Source organism: Panicum virgatum, chromosome 3N (assembly GCF_016808335.1).
Source record: "Panicum virgatum strain AP13 chromosome 3N, P.virgatum_v5, whole genome shotgun sequence".
In the NCBI taxonomy this organism is placed as follows: Eukaryota; Viridiplantae; Streptophyta; class Magnoliopsida; order Poales; family Poaceae; genus Panicum; species Panicum virgatum.
The window spans coordinates 7,610,231-7,630,238 of NC_053147.1; the positions used below are offsets into that span (position 1 = coordinate 7,610,231).

A 20,008-nucleotide genomic window follows, 5' to 3' on the forward strand; every position below is an offset into this window, starting at 1 on the left:
GCGGCAGCGCGAGGTGGGCGTGGCGAGGTATGCGGAAGGGATCGTGTGAGCGCGGCGCAGCAAGGACGGTGGCGTCGGTTTGAGGCGGTGGCAGAGGCGCGATGAACCGAGTGCGGACTGGATCGTGTGAGCAGTAATCCCGACCTTAAGGGTAACGATTCAGGCGGGAGGGACAAAACGCCGAGGGGGCAACAGATGGAAGCGACGTAACATCACCATCTTGAACTTATTAGTTGTAGAGATTCTTAATCACCCAATTAAATTGATATTTTATTTGCAATAAAAATATTTCGTACTTATTTATTTTTCTTGGGATCACGTAAAGCTGTAACTCCGCTTTCGATCTCGGAATGCAAACACCAAACATAATAGCTTCGTCAGCAACGCAGCCGTCTTCCGGAAGGGCCCACTTGCCAGCCAGCATTTCTCCCGGCCCCGCAGTTCGATCTCGTCGTTCTTCGGAATCGGCACCCGCCGCCGTCCCTTCTCTCTCGCTCGTTCTCTCTTTCGTCTTCCCCGCGTCTCCGGCGAGGCTGCGCCAGTGCGCCGACATCACACCTTGCACTCACCGCGAACAGAGGGGGAAGGAGATGGACCCGGAGCTTTTGGAGCTGCAGCGGCAGCTGGAGGCGGCGCAGAGCGCGCGGTCGAGCGTGCGGCTATCCGAGCGGAACGTGGTAGAGCTGGTGCAGAAGCTGCAGGAGCGCGGCATCATTGATTTCGAACTCCTCCACACCACCTCCGGGAAGGAGTACATCACATCCGTACGTCCTCCGCCGCCCTCATCTGTCTCGTTGGAATCAGATTTACCTCAACCATTAACCTCTAATTTGGGGGGAGTAAATAACCTAGTCTGAGATTTGGGGGTTAACGATTTGAACCGTGGCGCCAAGGGAGGATTCCTTTACTCTCCACTTCCTCGGTTTATAGCCAAGTAGTTTCCAAAGCAGTGAAGCCCATGAGAACTTGTTCAGGTGAATTGGTGTTTTCGATTGGGCATTGAGTGATATGGAGCAAACCCGTAGATTGGTTGTAGCGTTCACAAGGAAGATTTATTCTCTGGCATATTTTGACTGGGATAGCAGGCATAAGAAATTCCTATCAAGTAGCATATTTGGATGTCTCTAGCAGGTTAAGACTCCTTGCTGAATATTAATCTTCTCCAGTTTAGTTCAAAGCACCCGCTCGATTGACAATTCATTGTTTTTAGCTGATATGGTCATCTATGGCGTGGCAGGACCATTTGAAGCATGAGATTAAGATGGAGATCAAGAAGCAAGGCCGCGCATCCCTAGTTGACCTATCAGATACCCTGGGTGTAGATCTTTACCATGTCGAGAGGCAATCACAGAAGGTTGTCTCAGACGATCCCACTCTAATGTTGATAAATGGTGAGATCATGTCACAATCTTACTGGAACACTGTGACAGAAGAGATAAATGAAAAGCTGCAGGAGCGCAGCCAGATTGCCTTGGCTGAGATTGCTGCTCAGCTGCATATTGGATCAGAGCTTGTTATCAGTATCCTCGAGCCTCGGCTTGGAACTATTGTAAGCTTCTCATGGTTTTTCTTGTAGCTGTAGTTCATTTGCCGCTGTTCAGTAATTTGAATCTAACAATCTTGATACAATCTGCGATTTAAAAAATTATGTATTAGCTGCTTTAAATGGATCAGCTCTTAGAACTTAGAAGAACAATAACATGCTTTCAGGCAGTACTGTATGTGTTTAGTCTCTGCTATTTCTGTTGCTTCATTTCACGGGTCATTGGCATTTGTCTTCCCAAATCTGATGCTTAGCATCAGAACGTTTAGTCAATTTCCCCATGTTCTAAATTTGACTATAAGATAATTGAATCTCCCCGTTGCAATATGCTACACCATTTTCAAATTTTACATGTATGCCAATTTTTTTTTTTTAAAAACTTTTGCATATATGTTATGCTATTATTATTGCCCTCCTTCCAGGTGAAAGGAAGGCTAGAAGGTGGACAGCTATATACTCCAGCTTATGTCTCACGAATTACTGCCATGGTCCGTGGTGCGGCAAGGGGTACAACAGTCCCAACAAACTTGCCATCTGTTTGGAACTCCTTACAGCAACAGCTTCAAGAGATGCATGGTGCTAGTGGAGTTTCTGTGGAAGGTTCATTCTTCCAGTCCATTTTCAATGGTTTGCTAAAAGAAGGTGCTGTACTGGGATCAATCCGCGCTGGAGGGCAGTGGACACCAGCTGTAAGATCTGCAATTGTTTACTTGATATTCTTGATTCTTAAACTGTGTTTAACATTCTTGCGTTTCTCTTCTCTTTTAGGTTTTTGCCCATGCTCAAAAGGAGAGTGTTGATGCTTTTTTCTCACAGGTTGAGATATTTGTAACTTACATTTTACTTCCTAAATTTCATTATATGTTAGATCAGTTAGTTGAGCTAGTGGCACAACCAGACTTCACAGAACAAAATGTGTAGGAACCTAGACACGACCTAAACTATGTGTGTGTGGTATTTCTGCATTTACATGCACAATCACCCATGCATGCCCACCTGCCACACACTGGTGGTTTCTTGTTAGTACTACTCAAATCTCTATGTCTAGTATTTAACACAATCAACTTTATTTATATCACGTACTCTGCATATTGTCGTGCATCATCTCTCTTTGTATTGACTTGTTCATTTTTTTGTACAGAACTCTTATATTGGGTATGACGTGCTTCAGAAACTTGCAATCCCTCAGCCTAAACAGTACCTGGAGGTACTTGAGTTGATGTGCACTTTCTGTCCCAGGCATCTTTATTTGCATATACCGTTTAAGTGTTTATCTAATTATTTACTGTAGGCCCGATATCCAGATGGTATTGCACTGGATGCTGTTTTTGTTCATCCTTCTGTGGTTGACATGCTCGATACTGCTGTTGGTGATGCAATTGATAATGGACACTGGTATTGATAAGTTTCATATCTCAAAAGTTAATTGTGATTTTTCACTTCTATCTACTACAAGCACCTAACTATGCACATATGAGAAAAAATATTAAGCCTCTCAGTTCTCTTTGATTCTATCCCTATGCACATGGTGTTGATTACAAAAATGCTTTGATATATTTCATCATAGCAGAGGATCAAAGGATGTAAACTGTTCAAATGATAACGAGCTACAGAAACAAATTATACAGTAAATTTAGTTCACACTTTGCAGTAATTAACAGTTATGTTCATGGAAACAGCTGGGACTGTATAGACAATTTTGAGTAGCACGATTATATCTTTTGCAGCATTTTCCTAGGTGCATGCAATTTCACTGGTTTGCTGCTATGCCAACTACTTTTGTGGTTTCAGGATTGATTCTCTTTCGGTTCTTCCCTCATATATTACTGGCCCTGATGCAACCAGAATTTTGTCCATCTGTCCATCCCTGCAGAAGGCTATCAAGGTGGGTGCCTTTAAGTAGTACTAGTTGTAGATTTCTCATGATGACCAAACATGTTTCTTTTGCAGTCTTCTAAAGCAGTGTTATTTGGAGAATCATGTGTCTTTAGTAACGTGTTTATTAAGGTGAGTCCTCAAGGCTTCATGATCTTGCAATAACCTTTCTTGCAGTTGTATGCTCTTTGTATTTTATGCCATTACAATTTCTGAATTAATGTAATGTCCCTACTGTTGGAAAGGTAGGATGCGTATAATGCGGTCGATGTATTGCAATGAGCCCCTTGGGCGGTATATATAGGAGTACAAGACTTGGAGGGCAAGACACCTCCCCTAGAGATAAGGAAGGCTATCATGGGATTACATCAATCCTAAACTACCATATCTGGAGTTGCCTAATATACTCTAACATCCCCCCCGCAATCGTAGCGGTAGCAACACGAACGGTCAGACTGGAGAACAATGGAGACGTATCCCCCTGCAGTCGGAACGTCGGTGCGAAAGCTTTGACTGGAGACTCATGCAGATGATAGCCCTTTAGTGCCGTAGTAGCCGAGGTCGAGGTGAACGTGGTCGAAGCCGTGGAGGGGGCGCGGGTCGAAGCGTCGTCGAGATGCTCGAGTACGCAAACTCAGCAGCTTCTTGCCGAAGACAGCAGCAGGACGGTGCGGCGGATGACGATGGTAGACGGCGCGGTTTGCGACTTAGGTCACGCTCAGGACAGGGGTGGCGACGACGCAGGTTGCAGCAAGTGTCGCGCTCAGATCAGGGGTGGCGACGACGTCTTCCTTCAGGAACATCGGCGGCGATGTCCGCGCGAGAACGGCTGGAGGTGCGGAGGCGGATCGAGCGCCTGCTTGACGAAGACCGGCGGCGAGTGGCGCCACCGCCTGAAAAGGCGGCGACACCGGTAAGGTGGCTTGATCACGAACGTCGTCGCTGCAGCCTAGAGGGCGCAACAACCTCGTCCTTCGGGAGGGTCGACGATGGATCGAAGACGAACGGCAGGGCGACGCAAACCGATCTTAGATCGGAAAAAGGGAAAATCAGCAGCAGCATCAAGACGAACCTGCGGGTACAATCTCGGGTGCACCAAGTAATGCCCCCCAAACCTTATCCTCATCCGCCTGTTGGCCAGAGGACAAAGGAAGGGGCAAAAACAGAGGGGGCGAGACCCGAGCGGCCTCTGCTCTAGCTACGGGGTGGACCGGCGGCCCCCGGGCCGCCCTTGCAGTCGCATCCTCGCGCCCAAGGCGGCGGCGGAAGCGGCGCTGAGGACGAAGGGGACGCAGGCTTGACTGCGCGGAGGAGAGAGCCGGCGATGGAAGGCGGGAGGGGCGAAGCCCCTGGGCGCTGCGGCCCGGCGGCGACGTCGATCGGCGGTGCGGTGGCCCGCCGGCCTCGATGGCGCAGTGGCCTGGCGTCCCCGCGGTGGTCCTCCGCAGCCACGCACTCGCGCTCATGGCAGCGGTGCGGCGGTGCTGGTAGGAGTCGGGGCGCCTGGCCTGATGCGCGGGAGGGGCGGGCGGATCCGGATGCGGAGCCGAGAGGGAGGACGACGCTGAGGCATGCAGGCCCAGTGGCGCCCCCATGGCGATGTGGTACCCGACGGGGACGTCGAGCGGCGCCGCCTGGGAAGAGGTAGGTCCTTCTGCTGTGCTTGACGACGACGGCGGCGCAGATCAGAGGGATCCGCGGCGCATCCTAGGAGGGCGCTGCCCCCGGCGGAGATCAATCTCGATCTCCCCGGGGGGCGTGCGGGTGCAGCGGAAGCGGCGGCGCGGCTAGGGTCAGGATCTCGTAACCTAGGCGTCTGATGCCATGTAGGAAAGGTAGGATGCGTATAATGCGGTCGATGTATTGCAATGAGCTCCTTGGGCGGTATATATAGGAGTACAAGACTTGGAGGGCAAGGCACCTCCCCTAGAGATAAGAAAGGCTATCACGGGATTACATCAATCCTAAACTATCATATCTGGAGTTGCCTAATATACTCTAACACCTACTTTTATGAACAATATCAGGGTATTTTTGATCGACTTGAGAAAGATATGGACTCTTTTGGTATTGGACATAGTGTTGGTCAAGGAAGGCCTGTGAATATGAATCTGTGTAGTGAGCACAAAACAGGATCTGGTCAGTACTCAGAAACAAAAGTTCTTGGTGATAATGATGCTGGCAGTACTGGTGTTTCATCAGACAGAGGGTCAAAGAAGAAAAGGGGGAAAGGGACAGGGTCTGCCAAAGGTGGTTCACTTGAAAAGGATGACGACAACGAAGAAAGTATTCCTGTTAAGGGAAAGAAAGCTCATAGGAAAAACAAGGATGTTGGTTCATCTGGCGATGTAAAACACGGTGGTAAAAAAGCTTCAGAGAAAATGAAAGAGAGTACAAATATCTTTCCTGATGAATTGATAGAGCAGAAGGTTTTGGCTGTTGCTCCAGAATTAGAGGAGCTGGGAGGTTAGGAATTAGATCAATATTTAGATGATAGTTTCTGTTGACTTGAAGTGATTCTAAAAGATTTTCTAATTGTTTAAATGAATATTAGGCTCTGATGACTCAAATGCCCCCCTTAAATTGTTGTCTTCTCACCTGAGGCCAATGCTTGTTGACTCATGGATGAAGAAACGGAACACTATGCTGTCAGGAAATGCTGAAAGGAGGCGACGCTTGCTTGATAATCTGCAGAAGCAGATAGATGAGGTAATCAGCTCATTCATCCCATCGGTTTCATTTTGTACTGTCCCTGCTTTGGTTTCCTAGGCTGTGTTACCCGGACACCCGTGTCTTAATTTTTTTGCCGAGTCGGATACCCCGCACCCGTGTCGGATTCCAAGTGTTATTTGCCGTGTCCCCGAAAATTCTAACGAATCGGACACCCGCACCCGAGTCGGACACCGACACCAGCACCCGTGTCCATGTAACACTATTCCTAGGTAGCTGTCTTGGAATTGTTGATCTTATTCAATATATGTTTTGCCTCATGATTTGTCATTGCTTCTCTATTCTAATTTATAAATTGCTTTTCTGCACCCTTTTATGTCATGTGACCATTTCAATGATTTTATGTCATGTGACCATTTCAATGATATTTTCGTATATTCTTTATCTGCTTTTTTAGTGTAATTCTTTGTCTGCTGTGATCAGGCTGTCCTGGATATGCAACTCTATGAAAAAGCTTTGGATGTATTTGAGGATGATCCGGCTACTTCCGTAAGCTGCCATAGGCATCATTCTCACAAGATTGCTTGCTTCTCAATTAGTTGTGAGCATTTAACTTATGGTCCTTTTGATTATCATTTTTTCCTTGGTTGCAGGGTATCCTACACAAGCATCTGCTAAAAAGTATGGGCACTCCAATAGTTGACAAAGTTTTGATTACATTGGTAATCTTTATACTCCTGCTCATGCACACATATTTTTTCAGCAAGATTGTTATTTACGAATATTTTGTTGCCATATTATGGTTTTGTGTCCATAGTTTATGCTGTTCTAGCTGTTTTACTCTGCCTTTTGAAGGGTTTTATTGTTTGATGAACTAGAGAAATGTAACTATTTTTAGCTTCCATTTCAGCTTTGAATCATTCTAAGGTTCTTTAGAGTTAGTTCCCTGACCATTGCATATACTTTGCACCGAACTACCAATAGGATAAGGACAGAAAATTGAAGAATGGAATGGAGGTTGAGGATAGCGAAGACGAGCACGTTCAATTGAGCACTGCTGACAGAACCTCTCTGGTATAGTTGACCTATTTAAGTTTTGCTGCCATGTGTCTTGTAGCGCTTCCTGCATCAGTCCTGAATGAAAACTTCATTTGGTTACTCTCTGTTGTAAATGCAAAAATAATTCATCAGGTAAAGGATCTTCCTGGTGCATTATCATTGAAGGCTCAAGCTTTAATTGAAGCACTGGAGGGAAAGGTTTAACTTTGATTATGAAATACAATTTGGCATATTTCGTGAAGTCCTGAATTTTGTATTTCTTTTACATCTTCTGTAATATGTAACAGCTAAAAAAATTCTAGTATTGTGTTAGCAGTTACACGGTAGCACCTATCAGTTGTGGTATGGATAGGATTTGGACAATTAACATGAGCAAAAAATTCTTGAAGCAATGAAGCTATATCTTTACAAATTCTTCAGTAAAGCTTCTGCATTGTTAAGATGTTCTTTAGTGGTAGAGCCTGGAGGCCAAACAGGGTATTGGCCCTCCACTTGAGCGAAAAGTTTCTTAAGAACACTAGCCTACTAGGTTTTACCTTCTATGCGCTAACTGGATACTAGGTTTGTGTCAGTTCACCCCTCCCATATGGTTCTGCGCCATACTTTCAAGATGCCATATCCCCATTTCGTAGAATACACTAGTGAATCCTTAGTTGCTTGTATTGTGCCTATATCCTTTAAAATGTCCTGATATTATACCAGTGAGGTAGAATAAAGTAGAATAAATATGAAAACAGTATCCAGAAAAATGTCCATACTTAAAGATAAGTTTTGAAATTTGTTCTTGTCTAATTCAAAGCATGATTTTAGATTTTATGAGATCATGCTTATGAGAAGTTTAGCGTACCTAACGACTAAAATGTCATATACGGTTACTTCACCAAATATAAACATTTCCAAGCATGTAAGTGTAGTTCTATTGTTTCACACTGATTGCAAACTGCCATGTCTTGATGTATAAATGAAGCTGCTTAAAATATGAGCTGGAATTTATGTTACTTTCTAACCAAAATGAATAATTTGTGGCAGAGATTCAATTCATTTATGGATGCCTTAAGAGATATACTGGAGGAAAGGTAATGTTTAATGTTTGCAACTGTAACCCACATTTTTCTTAATTATCAAAGGGTTTATTCATTTTTTTTGGGAAGCAGTGGCTTGACATTTAAGAAGCTTGATAAAAGATTAGAGAGGACAATGCTGCATTCCTATCGCAAGGTATGTTCTTTGGCTTCCTGGACTCCGCAACAGGGTTCAAAGAACTGGCATGAACCAGTTGGTTCTTTGTAATCAAATCCAAGAACAGGTTTCTAAATTTTGGCATATCATGCCCTAAACCACATCCATCCCATTTGATCTGCAAATTCATGAGTGTTGGAGTATATTGAGCCCATGTGTATAGAGGCCCATGTATAGGTATTATATATACCCACCCTTCTAGGGTTGGAGGAATACAAGCATTATTCTCTCCTACATAGTATCTTTAGCCTAGGTTTCCTCTCTCTCCTCTCCACCCTCCAGCCCACCGCCGCTGCCGCCGGCCACCATGGCCGGCCGCCATCCCCTCCTCCCCCCTCTCCTCTTTCCCCTCCCTCTCTTCCCTTCCCCTCTCTCTGCGCCGGCACCATGGCCCGCTCGGCCTACCAGGCCCGCTGCCTCCCTGGCCCTGCTCGATCCCGAGCAGGACAGGGCCGCCGCCGCCGGCAAGGGCCTGGGGGCTGCCGGATCCGCCGCCCCCGGGGCCGCCGCCGCCGAATCTGCCGCTGGAGCGGCCGGCGCCCTCCCCTCCTCTGCTCCGGCTCCCGCCGCCGCATGGGGCCGCCCTGCCGCCGCGCTTGCCGCCCAGGCTGGCCCTGGCGCGGGCGCAGGTGCGGACGGGGCCCAGGACGGGGCTGCAGCCGCCGCCGCCGCCCAGGCCGTCCCTGCCGCGGGCGCGGGAGGGCCCACCGACGCCGCCGCCGCCGCTCAGGCCGTCCCTGTTGCGGGCGCGGCCCCTCTGGTGCCTGCGGCTGATGCCGCCGCCCCTGCTGCTGCCGCTGCAGCCCCTACTGCCGTCGGCGCCAGGGCCCTTCCCGTGGGCGCGTGGGCCTCCGGCGCGGGCACCCCTCCTCTGTTCCAGGCCGCTACCTAGGCGCCTCCTCCACTCTAGGGCGCGGGCCGCGCCGCCGAAGCTGCTGCCTCCCTCACCGCCGCGCACGCCGCCATCGCGCCCGCCGCGCAGGCTCAGGCCGTCGCGCCCGCAGACCTGGCCGCCGCCACTGCCTTTGTGGCCGCCGTCGCGCCCGCCGCGCACGCCGCGCAGGTCCAGGCCGTCGCGGGCCCTCGTCCTCAGCCCCACCCGGCGGCCATGCTCGCCGCTGCTGCTCCCCTGTTCGCGCCGTTCTGGACACCGCCCGTTCCACCCAAACAGCAGCCGACCTGGCCTGGGGGGTGGGACCAGGCCGCACTGGCGCAGTCCTTCAGCGCCATGGGGTGGACGCCGCCGGTCTGCACCGAGTGGATCGCCGACTCGGGTGCCTCCTTCCACACCACCCCACATGCCGGTATCCTATCTTCTGTCCGACCCCCACACCCCTCTTGTCCTTCCATCATGGTTGGTGACGGGTCTTGCCTTCCTGTCACCGCCGTGAGTTCTGCTCCTGGCTCTTTTCGTCTTCCCAATGTCCTTGTTGCTACTCAGATGATTCATAACCTTCTTTCCATTCGTCAGTTTATAGCTGATAATTCTTGTTCCATCGAGTTTGATTCTTCTGGCCTCACTGTAAAGGATTCGGCCTCCCGACGTCCACTACTCCGGTGTGACAGCACGGGGCCCCTTTACACCCTTCGCCTTCCTTTTTCCGCTGCACCACTCTCGCCTTCTTCTTCGCCCTGGCCGTCTTGGTCTGCCGCTTTTGCCGCGACGCCGTCTTTCACCACCTGGCACCGCCATCTTGGTCACCCTGGCCGCGACGTTCTGGCTCAACTCAGTCGTAGTACCGATGTTCCTGGTACTAGGGCTCCTGCTGAGCCCCTCTGCCATGCGTGCCAGCTCGGTCATCATGTTCGGCTTCCTTTTTCTTCTTCGCATGCGACGCATGCATTTGACCTTGTTCACTGTGACCTGTAGACCTCTCTTGTACTTAGCCTTTCTGGTTATAAGTATTACCTGGTGGTGGTCAACGACTTCTCGCACTACTTTTGGACGTTTCCTTTGCGCGCCAAGTCTGAGATCTTCCCCACCCTCCTCCACTTCTTTGCCTGGGTGTCCAATCAGTTAGGCCTCACCGTTAAGGCCGTCTAGTGTGACAACGGGCGAGAGTTCGACAACTCCACCTCCCGTTCTTTCTTCCTCTCTCGGGGTGTTCAGCTGCGTATATCTTGTTCGTATACCTCTCCTCAGAACGGCAAGGCTTTGCGGATGATTCGCACGACGAACGACGTCGTGCGCACTCTTCTGATCCAGGCCTCTCTGCCCCCGCGCTTCTGAGTTGAGAGCCTCCACACCGCCACCTACTTGCTCAACCGTTTTCCGTCCACTGCTTCTCCTTCTCCCACTCCACACCACGCTCTTTTCGGTACCCCTTCTCGCTACGACCACCTTCGGGTCTTCGGGTGTGTGTTACCCTAACACCTCCGCCACTGCTTATCACAAGCTGGCGCCCCGCTCGACTCGGTGTGTGTTTCTTAGTTACTCCCCTGACCACAAGGGGTACCGATGCTTTGACCTCACCACTCACCGCGTCCTGATCTCTCGACACGTGGTCTTTGACGAGTCGGATTTCTCCTACTCCACCTCCTCCACACCTTCTCCTGACCCCGAGCTGGAGTCTCTGTTTCCGACTGACCCGGTGGTTCAGCCACCTTTTCCTGTCTGTCCTTTTCCTGCAGGTTTTCCCGGTACACCGGCACCGTTCCCGGTGATTCCCGCTGCGCCGAGCGCTGCCCCGGTGCTCGCAGTCGCGCCACGCGCGGCCCCGGTGCCTTCCCCTGCACCTGCACGGTACGCTCAGCCGGTGCAGGTATACCGGCGTCGCTCGGCGCCGACACCGGCGCCGCAGCGGTACGCTGAACCGGTGCAGGTGTACCGGCGTCGTTCGGCGCCGACACCGATGCCGCCTCCTGCTCCGGAGGCTCCTGCGTCGCCGACACCGGAGCCGTCGCCGCTGCCGCCTCCTCCGGCTCCCTCTCGAGCCGAGCCGGAGGTGTACCACCCGCCAGTCATCCATCGGGATCCTCGGCATATCCATCCCATGGTGACTCGGCGGATGGCGTCTCAGGCCGCGACTCTCTCCGCCACCGAGGGAGAGCCGCGGGTCTCTCCGGTACCCTCCTCTGTCCGCGACGCCTTGGCGGATCCTCACTGGCGTCGCGCGATGGAAGAAGAGTACGCGGCTCTTCTTGCCAACCAGACGTGGGACCTCGTGCCGCGTCTGTCTGGTTGCAATGTGGTGACTGGCAAGTGGATCTGGACGCATAAGCGTCGGACTGATGGCACACTGGAGCGCTACCAGGCTCGCTAGGTTCTTCGGGGGTTCACTCAGCGGCCTGGTGTGGACTATGATGAGATCTTCAGCCCAGTCGTGAAGCCCGCTACGCTGCGCACGGTCCTCTCGCTTGCGCTCTCGCGCTCTTGGCCTGTGCACCAACTGGACGTGAAGAATGCGTTTATTCACGGCACTCTGTCAGAGACTGTCTACTGCTCTCAGCCAGCGGGATTTGTGGATTCGAGTCGTCCGGATATGGTCTGTCGGCTCAACAAGTCTCTCTATGGACTGAAGCAGGCTCCTCGGGCTTGGTACTCTCGGTTCGCCACGTTCTTGATGACATTGGGATTCACCGAGGCCAAGTCTAACACGTCTCTCTTCGTCTACCGCCGTGGGGATGAGACTTCCTATCTGCTGCTCTACGTTGATGACATTGTGCTCACAGCCTCTAGTCAGCGGTTGCTTCAGAGTGTCATCTCCTCTCTGCAGCAGGAGTTTGCTATGAAGGATCTCGGTCAGCTCCACCACTTCTTGGGCGTCACTGTTGAGCCTCGCCCGTTTGGTCTTGTCCTGCACCAGCGGCAGGACGCACTCGATATCCTGGAGCGAGCTGGGATGACTGATTGCAAGCCCTGCTCCACTTCTGTCGACACTCAGGCGAAGCTGTCCGCTGATCTGGGTGATCTGGTGGCTGATCCTACTGCCTACCGGAGTCTGGCTGGTGCTTTGCAGTACCTCACCTTCACCAGGCTGGACCTCACCTACGCTGTCCAGCAGGTCTGCCTCCATATGTATGATCCCCGGGAGTCACAACTTGCTGCACTGAAGCGTCTCCTCCGCTACGTCCGTGGCACTGTGGACCTCGGCCTGGTACTTCACCGCTCGTCCTCTGCTGAGCTGGTGGTCTACACCGACGCTGACTGGGCTGGCTGCCCGGACACTCGTCGCTCCACTTCCGGCTACGCCATCTTCCTGGGCGGCAACCTGGTCTCCTGGTCGTCCAAGCGGCAGCCGGTTGTCCACCGCTCCAGTGCCGAGGCGGAGTACCGGGCTGTCGCTAACGGCGTAGCGGAGGCGTCCTGGCTACGACAGCTCTTGGCGGAGCTCCACAGCCCGCTCGCCAAGAGCACGCTCGTCTACTGTGACAACGTCAGCGCCGTGTATCTCTCCACCAACCCCGTCCAGCATCAGCGGACGAAGCACGTGGAGATCGACCTACACTTCGTGCGCGACAGAGTCGCAATCGGCGATGTTCGGGTACTCCATGTTCCGACTACCTCCCAGTTTGCTGACATCTTCACAGAGGGGCTGCCCTCCTCGACCTTCTCGGAGTTTCGATCCAGCCTCAACGTAGCCGGTGGCTAGTTGTGGCTGCGGGGGGGGGTATTTGCCCTTTGTACTCTATTTGTACTCTCTTCTTGTCCAGTCTTGAACACCGCTGCGTCGGTAGTTCAGACTGCGGGGGGTGTTAGTTTTCTTGTTGTCCAGTCTTGAACACCGCTGCGCCGGTAGTTCAGACTACGGGGGGTGTTGGAGTATATTGAGCCCATGTGTACAGAGGCTCATGTATAGGTATTATATATACCCACCCTTCTAGGGTTGGAGGAATACAAGCATTATTCTCTCCTACAATGAGGAATGTGTACATTATTACTCAGAAATTTGGTATTTGCCTATTATTTCAAAAAAAATTGGTATTTGCCTGACGTCTTAATTATTTTTATTTCCGAATTTCAATAGCTAATTATTTGACACCTTAACTGATATATTTAATGAAGGACTTGACAGCACAAGTTTCTTCAGAGAGTGATCCTGTTTCCTTTCTTCCAAAAGTTGTTGCTTTACTTTTTCTGCAGGTTTGTTTCACTATATCTTTTCTTCTTTTTATTTCTTGAATCATCATTCTATTTATATTGATCCGAGTTGCGTCCTCTTGTAATATTTGTAGGCATATAATAAGGCTCTTCAGGCACCAGGAAGGGCTGTCGGTGCTGTTATTGCACTGCTGAAGGTAACTACAATTACTCCGACTTCCATTGTTTTTTAGATACTCTTCATGCAGTTCTGGTAGAATATGATCTTTTTTAGCAATAGTAATTACAGATGGTAGATTCATGATGTAATGGCTTGACACATTGGTCTGCATATTTGTCATTTGGCTTCCTGAAGAATTTTGTCCCACATCTTGTAATGATAAACTTCTTTCTTAATTTTGTACTCATCTAGCTTTGTTTACTCATGAACAAATGAGGTAAAAAATTACCTCATTGGTAGTAGTTGCTAGACAACTGGTTCCTTCCTGTGTTTGCACGAGAGCACATGGAGGAAGGGTCAGTTCCCACAGTAGACAAGTTCATAAGGCTGCAGGCACATGTATTTCAGCTCATAGTTCATAAACTAGAAATTGCACGCGGCCTTGCCGCGCATGGCCATTGTGTTGGGATATATAGGCCTTGTTTGGTTTCATCGCGCTACTCGCGCTACAAAAAAAAAATCTTTCATGCATGGAGCACTAAATGAAGTTTATTTGTAAAATCTTTTCGCGGATGGGTGCAACTTTGCGCGACGAATCTAATGACGGTAGTTAACTGATGATTGGCTACAGTGATGCCACAATAACCATTCTCTAATCGTACGGTCAAAGGCCTCATTAGATTCGTCTCGCGAAGTAGCGCAGGGGTTGTGGAGTTAGTTTTATAATCTGCCTTTATTTAGTACCTCTAATTATTGGTCAAAGTTTGTGCTACTTGTGCTACTGGTGAAACCAAACAGGGCCATAGTTCAGGCTGTGTAAATTATCAGCGTCTCAGCGAGATCACAAAAGGCTAGAATTACGGGAAGCAGAAACGGAGATGCAATAAGATTTTCTTTTCTTTTTCCTCTATTTGAGCAATTATATTTGAATTAGCAACCATGCATTTTGTTGATGCCAACTCTGAGTTTCTGTCCCTCGATTGTTAAATGTATATTGTCCTTGATTTTTTAGATAAATCTTTGACTACTGCCATTATGCAGAGAATTTATATAAGTATTTTTAGATACTATTTATCATTGGGATGATATAAATATGACTAATATTTATATTTATTTGCACTAATTTTTAGATGAAGATGAATGGTTAAAGTTGTATTTGAAAATTTAGCAATGCCTTTCAATTAAGATTAAAGGGAGCAGTATTGACTAATATACAGCTTAGGTATGGGGTATGACTAAATAATTAGTGTTAGCGCGCCCCACCTAGCCAACCCAACCATAAAACCCAGGTGTTATAGTGGGAGGGGTGGGGGCTTTTATCCATAGTCCATTCCCCCTACGGCGTGCGAGCCCGGCGTAGCCCGCAGCAGGTTCTAGTGCCCGGCGTAGCCCGCAGCAGGTCTCAACACACGAGAGGCGCAGGGGAAATCGCGCAGCGGAAATGCGTGGCCGGGTGGGTTCGAACCCAGGACCTCGGCTCTGATACCATGTTAGCGCGCCCCACCTAGCCAACCCGACCATAAAACCCAGGTGTTATAGTGGGAGGGGTGGGGGCTTTTATCCATAGTCCATCAATTAGATTGGTTTAAATTAGGATATTTTTTTTATTCTCACAGAGGTAGAGCATTTTAGAAATTTTGTTGAATATATCTTAAGAGTGTACGAAGGGCTTGTTTGTTTCCCATATCTGCGAATGCTCGGCCGCGTTTGAGCCAACGTGGCTCCGAGGATGCCATTTCGAAATCGTCTGGCTACGTTCCTTTTGCACTGCAGAATGGGCGTTCGCCGCCAACCGTTAGGTGGATTTTTCTTGATTGTTTTGCTCAATCTCGACACGGACGCGAAACCAAACATGGCCTATCATGCATAAACTAACCTATAATCTTAAAATTATATTGTTTTTGAGTTTGTCGGTGTTGAGATGAGCGTGTTCGAGGTATTAATATATAAGAAGTCCAGCTGAAATCCACACAAAGCGATCTTTTCAATCCCCAATCTTCTACATATTATAAATGGCTACACCGCTACATAGTATACATGTAGCCCATTTACAGTTTCATCACTGCAAGAATTTTTGTTTTGCATTTTATATTTTCTTGTCACGATTCAAATGAACAACCTTTTTGTGGAAGTTAGCATCTTATCAGCAGTTCTGTCTTCTTTGCAAAAGTAATATGCTTTTTCTTTTTAAACATCGCAAATTTTGTTGATTACAAGACATGGTACAATATATGTACTCCTGCAATTATTCTCCTAGAATCTAATATTTAACATATGGTTACCATTTCTTTTGCATGGCGATAGGAATACCGAATACTGAATATTGATTGAAGACGGCTAGTCTTCTAGTGTATGAAATAGTTATTCTAGAATTCCTGAAATAGTGAGGTGAATATTTCTTCTAAACCATGACATCAATTATTTCTATACAATTTTGTTGGGGATATCACAGTACCGTCTGAAGATTGCTGTCAAGCAATAAGAGATAATACTGATAAACAATATCCAATTATGTATTCTGCAAGATAGAAGCGCATGGTGAAATGCTCATATTCGATATGAAAGATTTTAATAACATGATGAAAACATATCAGTATTACTGAATCAACTAATCCTGCTCTGTTGCTCAACTGGAATGTTCAGTCTATATAGGAGTACTACACATGTGCTAATCACCATTCACTACACTTTGAATTAGCATGGATAGATCAGTATGGACCTACTGGATCAGCCAGTGATAATCCAAAGAGATGTCTAACCTTGATCCGTGGAAATTTGTGGAGCTATGGGAAATTCAGATGATTTTTTCATTTGTCCTTTACCTGCCTCATGGAATTTGATTTCAGTGTCATAATTCTTCAGTTTTTCTTCATGAAAGGACTTATTTTGTCCAATCTCTTAGGCCTAAAGTACATGTCATGATGATAGAATTAGGTCTCATTGAATTAACGGGCCTTCATCTCTACGGCATAGAAAGTGTGGTGAACCTAGGTGTTAGAGCACTTGGAATGGACTGTCTAGCTGCTGGTGGCTCTAGCAACATCCAATTCTTTCTTAGAAATACTGTAAACATCAAACTATTTTGTGATGATAATTTGTGGCTTTATATTATTATGAATGGATATCATGTGTAGAAATGACCATAACAGGTTCAGAAAAATTGAGTAGATTACAGTAATTGAATTAATAAGTAGTGCAAAACATTGGCAAGTGACAGAAGCATCGAGCGTTGCATCATGTACCTGAAAAGGACAGGGAACCAGATCATCAAACAACCCATCTATTGCATCTGCAGCATCAATGGAATAGACAGCATTTCTTAACCCATGCGCAGCAAGATACGATGCGGCCGAGGCTCCCGACGTCGCTCTGCTTCAGAACCTTCTGCAGCAGGTACCTCAAGTTCTTGTCCGTCTTCGCCCCCTGCATGACCACATACATGTTCATCAGATCTACGCATCAACTCCGGGGGAACGCATGGCATGGAAAGGGATGTGCGTCTATCAGGAGGAAACAGAAGAAAGAGATTGGTGTAGATCTCGTGCTAGATAGGGGTGTCAAGCTCTGCGTGCATGCACCTGCCGCTTCTCTGAAGCCGTCGAGGGCTGGGGGCTCTCCTCCTGCCGAGCACCCGGCGCCGCCGCCTCCGGAGAACGCGGCACCTGCTGCATCGGCGCCCTTTAGAAATTGGACTTGGAGAGCGCGTTCTGCACCTGCGCCGTCTCGCCCCGCGCGGCTCCTTGACGGTCGATGCCGCATTTGCCACCTCGGCCTCGCGAGCGGCAAGCGCTACTGGTAGCGATGAATGCCGCTGCGCGCGACGGCCCCGCACTACATCGCCACCGCCTCGCGCGAGGGCCCGGCCGCGCCATCTCGCCCCGCGCGCAGCAAGGCGTGGAGGGCCGGATGGCAGCCGGCAGCACCTGTTGGAGGCGGTGGTGCTACCGGCACCGCGCTGCGGTGAGCCGCGCGGAGGCTAGCGGCGTTGGGTTGGCCAATCTGATTTCCATCTCCCATAGGCATTTGAGCAAACAGGTGGAGTGCATGCTATTGCATACCTCGGAGCATGAGAGCAGCACAGCCAGCATGGCCTAGCGAGGGGCGGGGCCATCAGCAGCACCCGAACCCGCTCGCTCGCAGCGCGCTCGGTGGCCCCGGCGATGGGGGCGTCGAGCTCCTTGTTGTGGTACAGCTAGCCGGCGTCCTCCGGCACGTCCACCTTCCTCTTCCGGAACGTGGCGACGACGACCTGCAGCAGCCGCTTGAAGGGGCTCCCCTCGGGCTTCACCTTCACGCCGCGCACCGCGAGGGCCTCGCCGTGTCCCCGCCGTGGCCGAGCTCGAGGCCGCGCCGCCGCCCGCGTGAGGCCCCACGCCGCCGTCCGCCCTTGCTCCGCGCGCTCGCCGGCCGCCTGCCCTTGCTCCACCCGCCTCACCTCTGCCGGGAGCTGGCCGCAGCGAGGCCCATCCGCGCCGCACAGCTCCGCGGCTCCGGGGAGGGAGGTGGGGAGGGGCAGCGCTGCCGGCGGAGGGAGCTGGGGAGGGGCGCATGGTGGCCGGCGGGAGGCGCGGCGTGCGGCGGCGGTCGGCGAGCGGGCCGCGGGTAGGAGGGGCTCGGCCAGCCGATGGCCATTGGTCGCCGGATCGACGACCACAATTTTTTTTGATGACGTGGCACGACGTGGTGCCAGGGAATGGCCCTCGCGCGGACGCGCTTTCGTGTTTAGAAGATGAGGATCAAGTGTTAGGGCTCTGTGAACATGCATTCACTCTCTGTTGCCAGGAATTGCCTGTTTTCAAAAATTCTTCTAGCTGGTCTTATGTAATTCAATTTTTGTTTGTATTTTTTAATGTTTGGAATCACCATCAATGTCCACAGTCCATTGAAATAGCACTACAAATACTTTAATTACCTGTGGCATGTTAGGTTCTTGTTTCTAGTGTTCAGTTGGTTAAGCTTTGAAACATTTTATAGAATCCGGATATTTGAACTTCTTATGTGATGCTGTATTTATCATGTTCATATTAAATTTTGATGAAAACAATAATCTGTATATGTGATTGTACCACTCTTTGCCATTCTGCAGGATAAGCTGCCAGCTTCAACCTACAAGGTACTGGCTGATTATCACAGCACTACAGTGAAACTTTTAGCACTACAAGCTGCTGCTACTGATGATGTGAGTCCACTTAAACAACTGCAAACTTGTATCAAGTTATTCCTACTCCCTCCGTCTCAAAATAAATGCAATTCTAGGACCAAACACGCAAACCAATGCTAGGTGTAAAATTACCAAAATACCCTGTCTTTTGTAGTGAGTGAATGAGGTGTTAGTTGTCTTTTGTGAGAACCTTCCGGAAATTTGCTTGTCTTTTGTGGTAGGTGGGTCAAAGTTACATTTATTGTGGGACAAATTTTGAACTCTAGAATTGCATTTATTTTTTTTGGGGGTGGGGGGGGGGTGGGGGGGTACTTCTGAACTGAGGAACAATATTGACCATGCGCACATACACAAGTGGCCCCCTAGCAAGCTATGGAGGTGGATCCATATATATATGGACTGCCTGTGAACTATTCATTATTCTGCATGTTTATTCATGCATGAGCATGATGTTTGAACAATTTAACGATCTTGTTGGATGGGAATGAAGTAAAATCATGAGCTTGTACTGTGATGTTGCCCTGCAGGAAGAAGATTGCGCATCGGACCGAATGCGAGAGAAGAAGGAAGATCTAGAAGAAAGGCTGATGCCGGAACTGAAATCCCTGGTCCTTGGCACATCCAAAGAGTGAGCAGCTAGTCGCGTGTATGCTGGGTGCGTACATACACAGAACAATTCTCAGCTTTGAATCTTTCTTTGTGCTCAGCTCTTGCAAGCCCCTACCTGACAAAAAAATGGAAAGTGACCCGCTGATTGTAAAAATCATGATTTATAGTAATGTTTACATACCTGGACTCCAGGGGTTCTGTAGTGACAACAGAATTATGCTATCATGTAATACAGAATATAGTGGATGTTCCTATCAAATTTAGTGGTAAAAGAAAAGACTTGTTTACTAGTGAATCCAGATGAGTTTGAGACTGATCCGAGAAAACCATTTCGTCCATTGCCCGCACGGTCAGTCACTTTAGTCCGGGATCCTTTGGGTTCTTGGTCAGGGCTTATGTTATGGGCAAATTAAAAAAAACTTCTGTCCGGATCAGCTTTGGTACTGCTATGCTAAGTCTGAAACAGAAACACTCAGATGAAGTAGTCGAAGAAAAGGCACGCATCTGCAGTCGCATTTTTTTTTGGGCGGGTAGCAGTGGCATAATTTTGCTATCATAAAGGCATAGGTTTTATTTTTCCAAAAAACGAAAAGGCATAGTTTTTCCCCAAAACGAAAATTCATAACTTATGTAAACTGTAACTATTGATTT

The 20,008-nt window shown here is 49.2% G+C and overlaps 1 protein-coding gene across 7 annotated transcripts; it reads left to right on the forward strand.

Moving 5' to 3' along the window:
- Window positions 1–402: 402 nt before the first annotated feature.
- Window positions 403–19,652, forward strand: LOC120664061 (E3 UFM1-protein ligase 1 homolog). Of its 7 annotated transcripts, none has more exons than XM_039943053.1 (21): window positions 405–764; window positions 1,238–1,549; window positions 1,966–2,232; window positions 2,312–2,359; window positions 2,685–2,750; window positions 2,835–2,938; window positions 3,335–3,428; window positions 3,494–3,550; window positions 5,446–5,884; window positions 5,973–6,127; window positions 6,572–6,637; window positions 6,742–6,810; window positions 7,073–7,162; window positions 7,280–7,345; window positions 8,177–8,223; window positions 8,302–8,365; window positions 13,392–13,469; window positions 13,562–13,624; window positions 16,805–16,980; window positions 18,674–18,766; window positions 19,276–19,652. In XM_039943053.1, exons 1-20 carry the CDS (start codon window positions 591–593, stop codon window positions 18,729–18,731), a joined length of 2,493 nt encoding a protein of 830 aa, XP_039798987.1. In that variant the 5' UTR covers window positions 405–590; the 3' UTR covers window positions 18,732–18,766; window positions 19,276–19,652. The 7 variants fall into 7 exon arrangements, with proteins under 7 accessions (XP_039798988.1, XP_039798994.1, XP_039798987.1 ...); XM_039943055.1 differs by having other exon boundaries at window positions 16,883–16,980; XM_039943056.1 differs by lacking the exon at window positions 405–764 and adding an exon at window positions 884–1,131.
- Window positions 19,653–20,008: the final 356 nt, after the last annotated feature.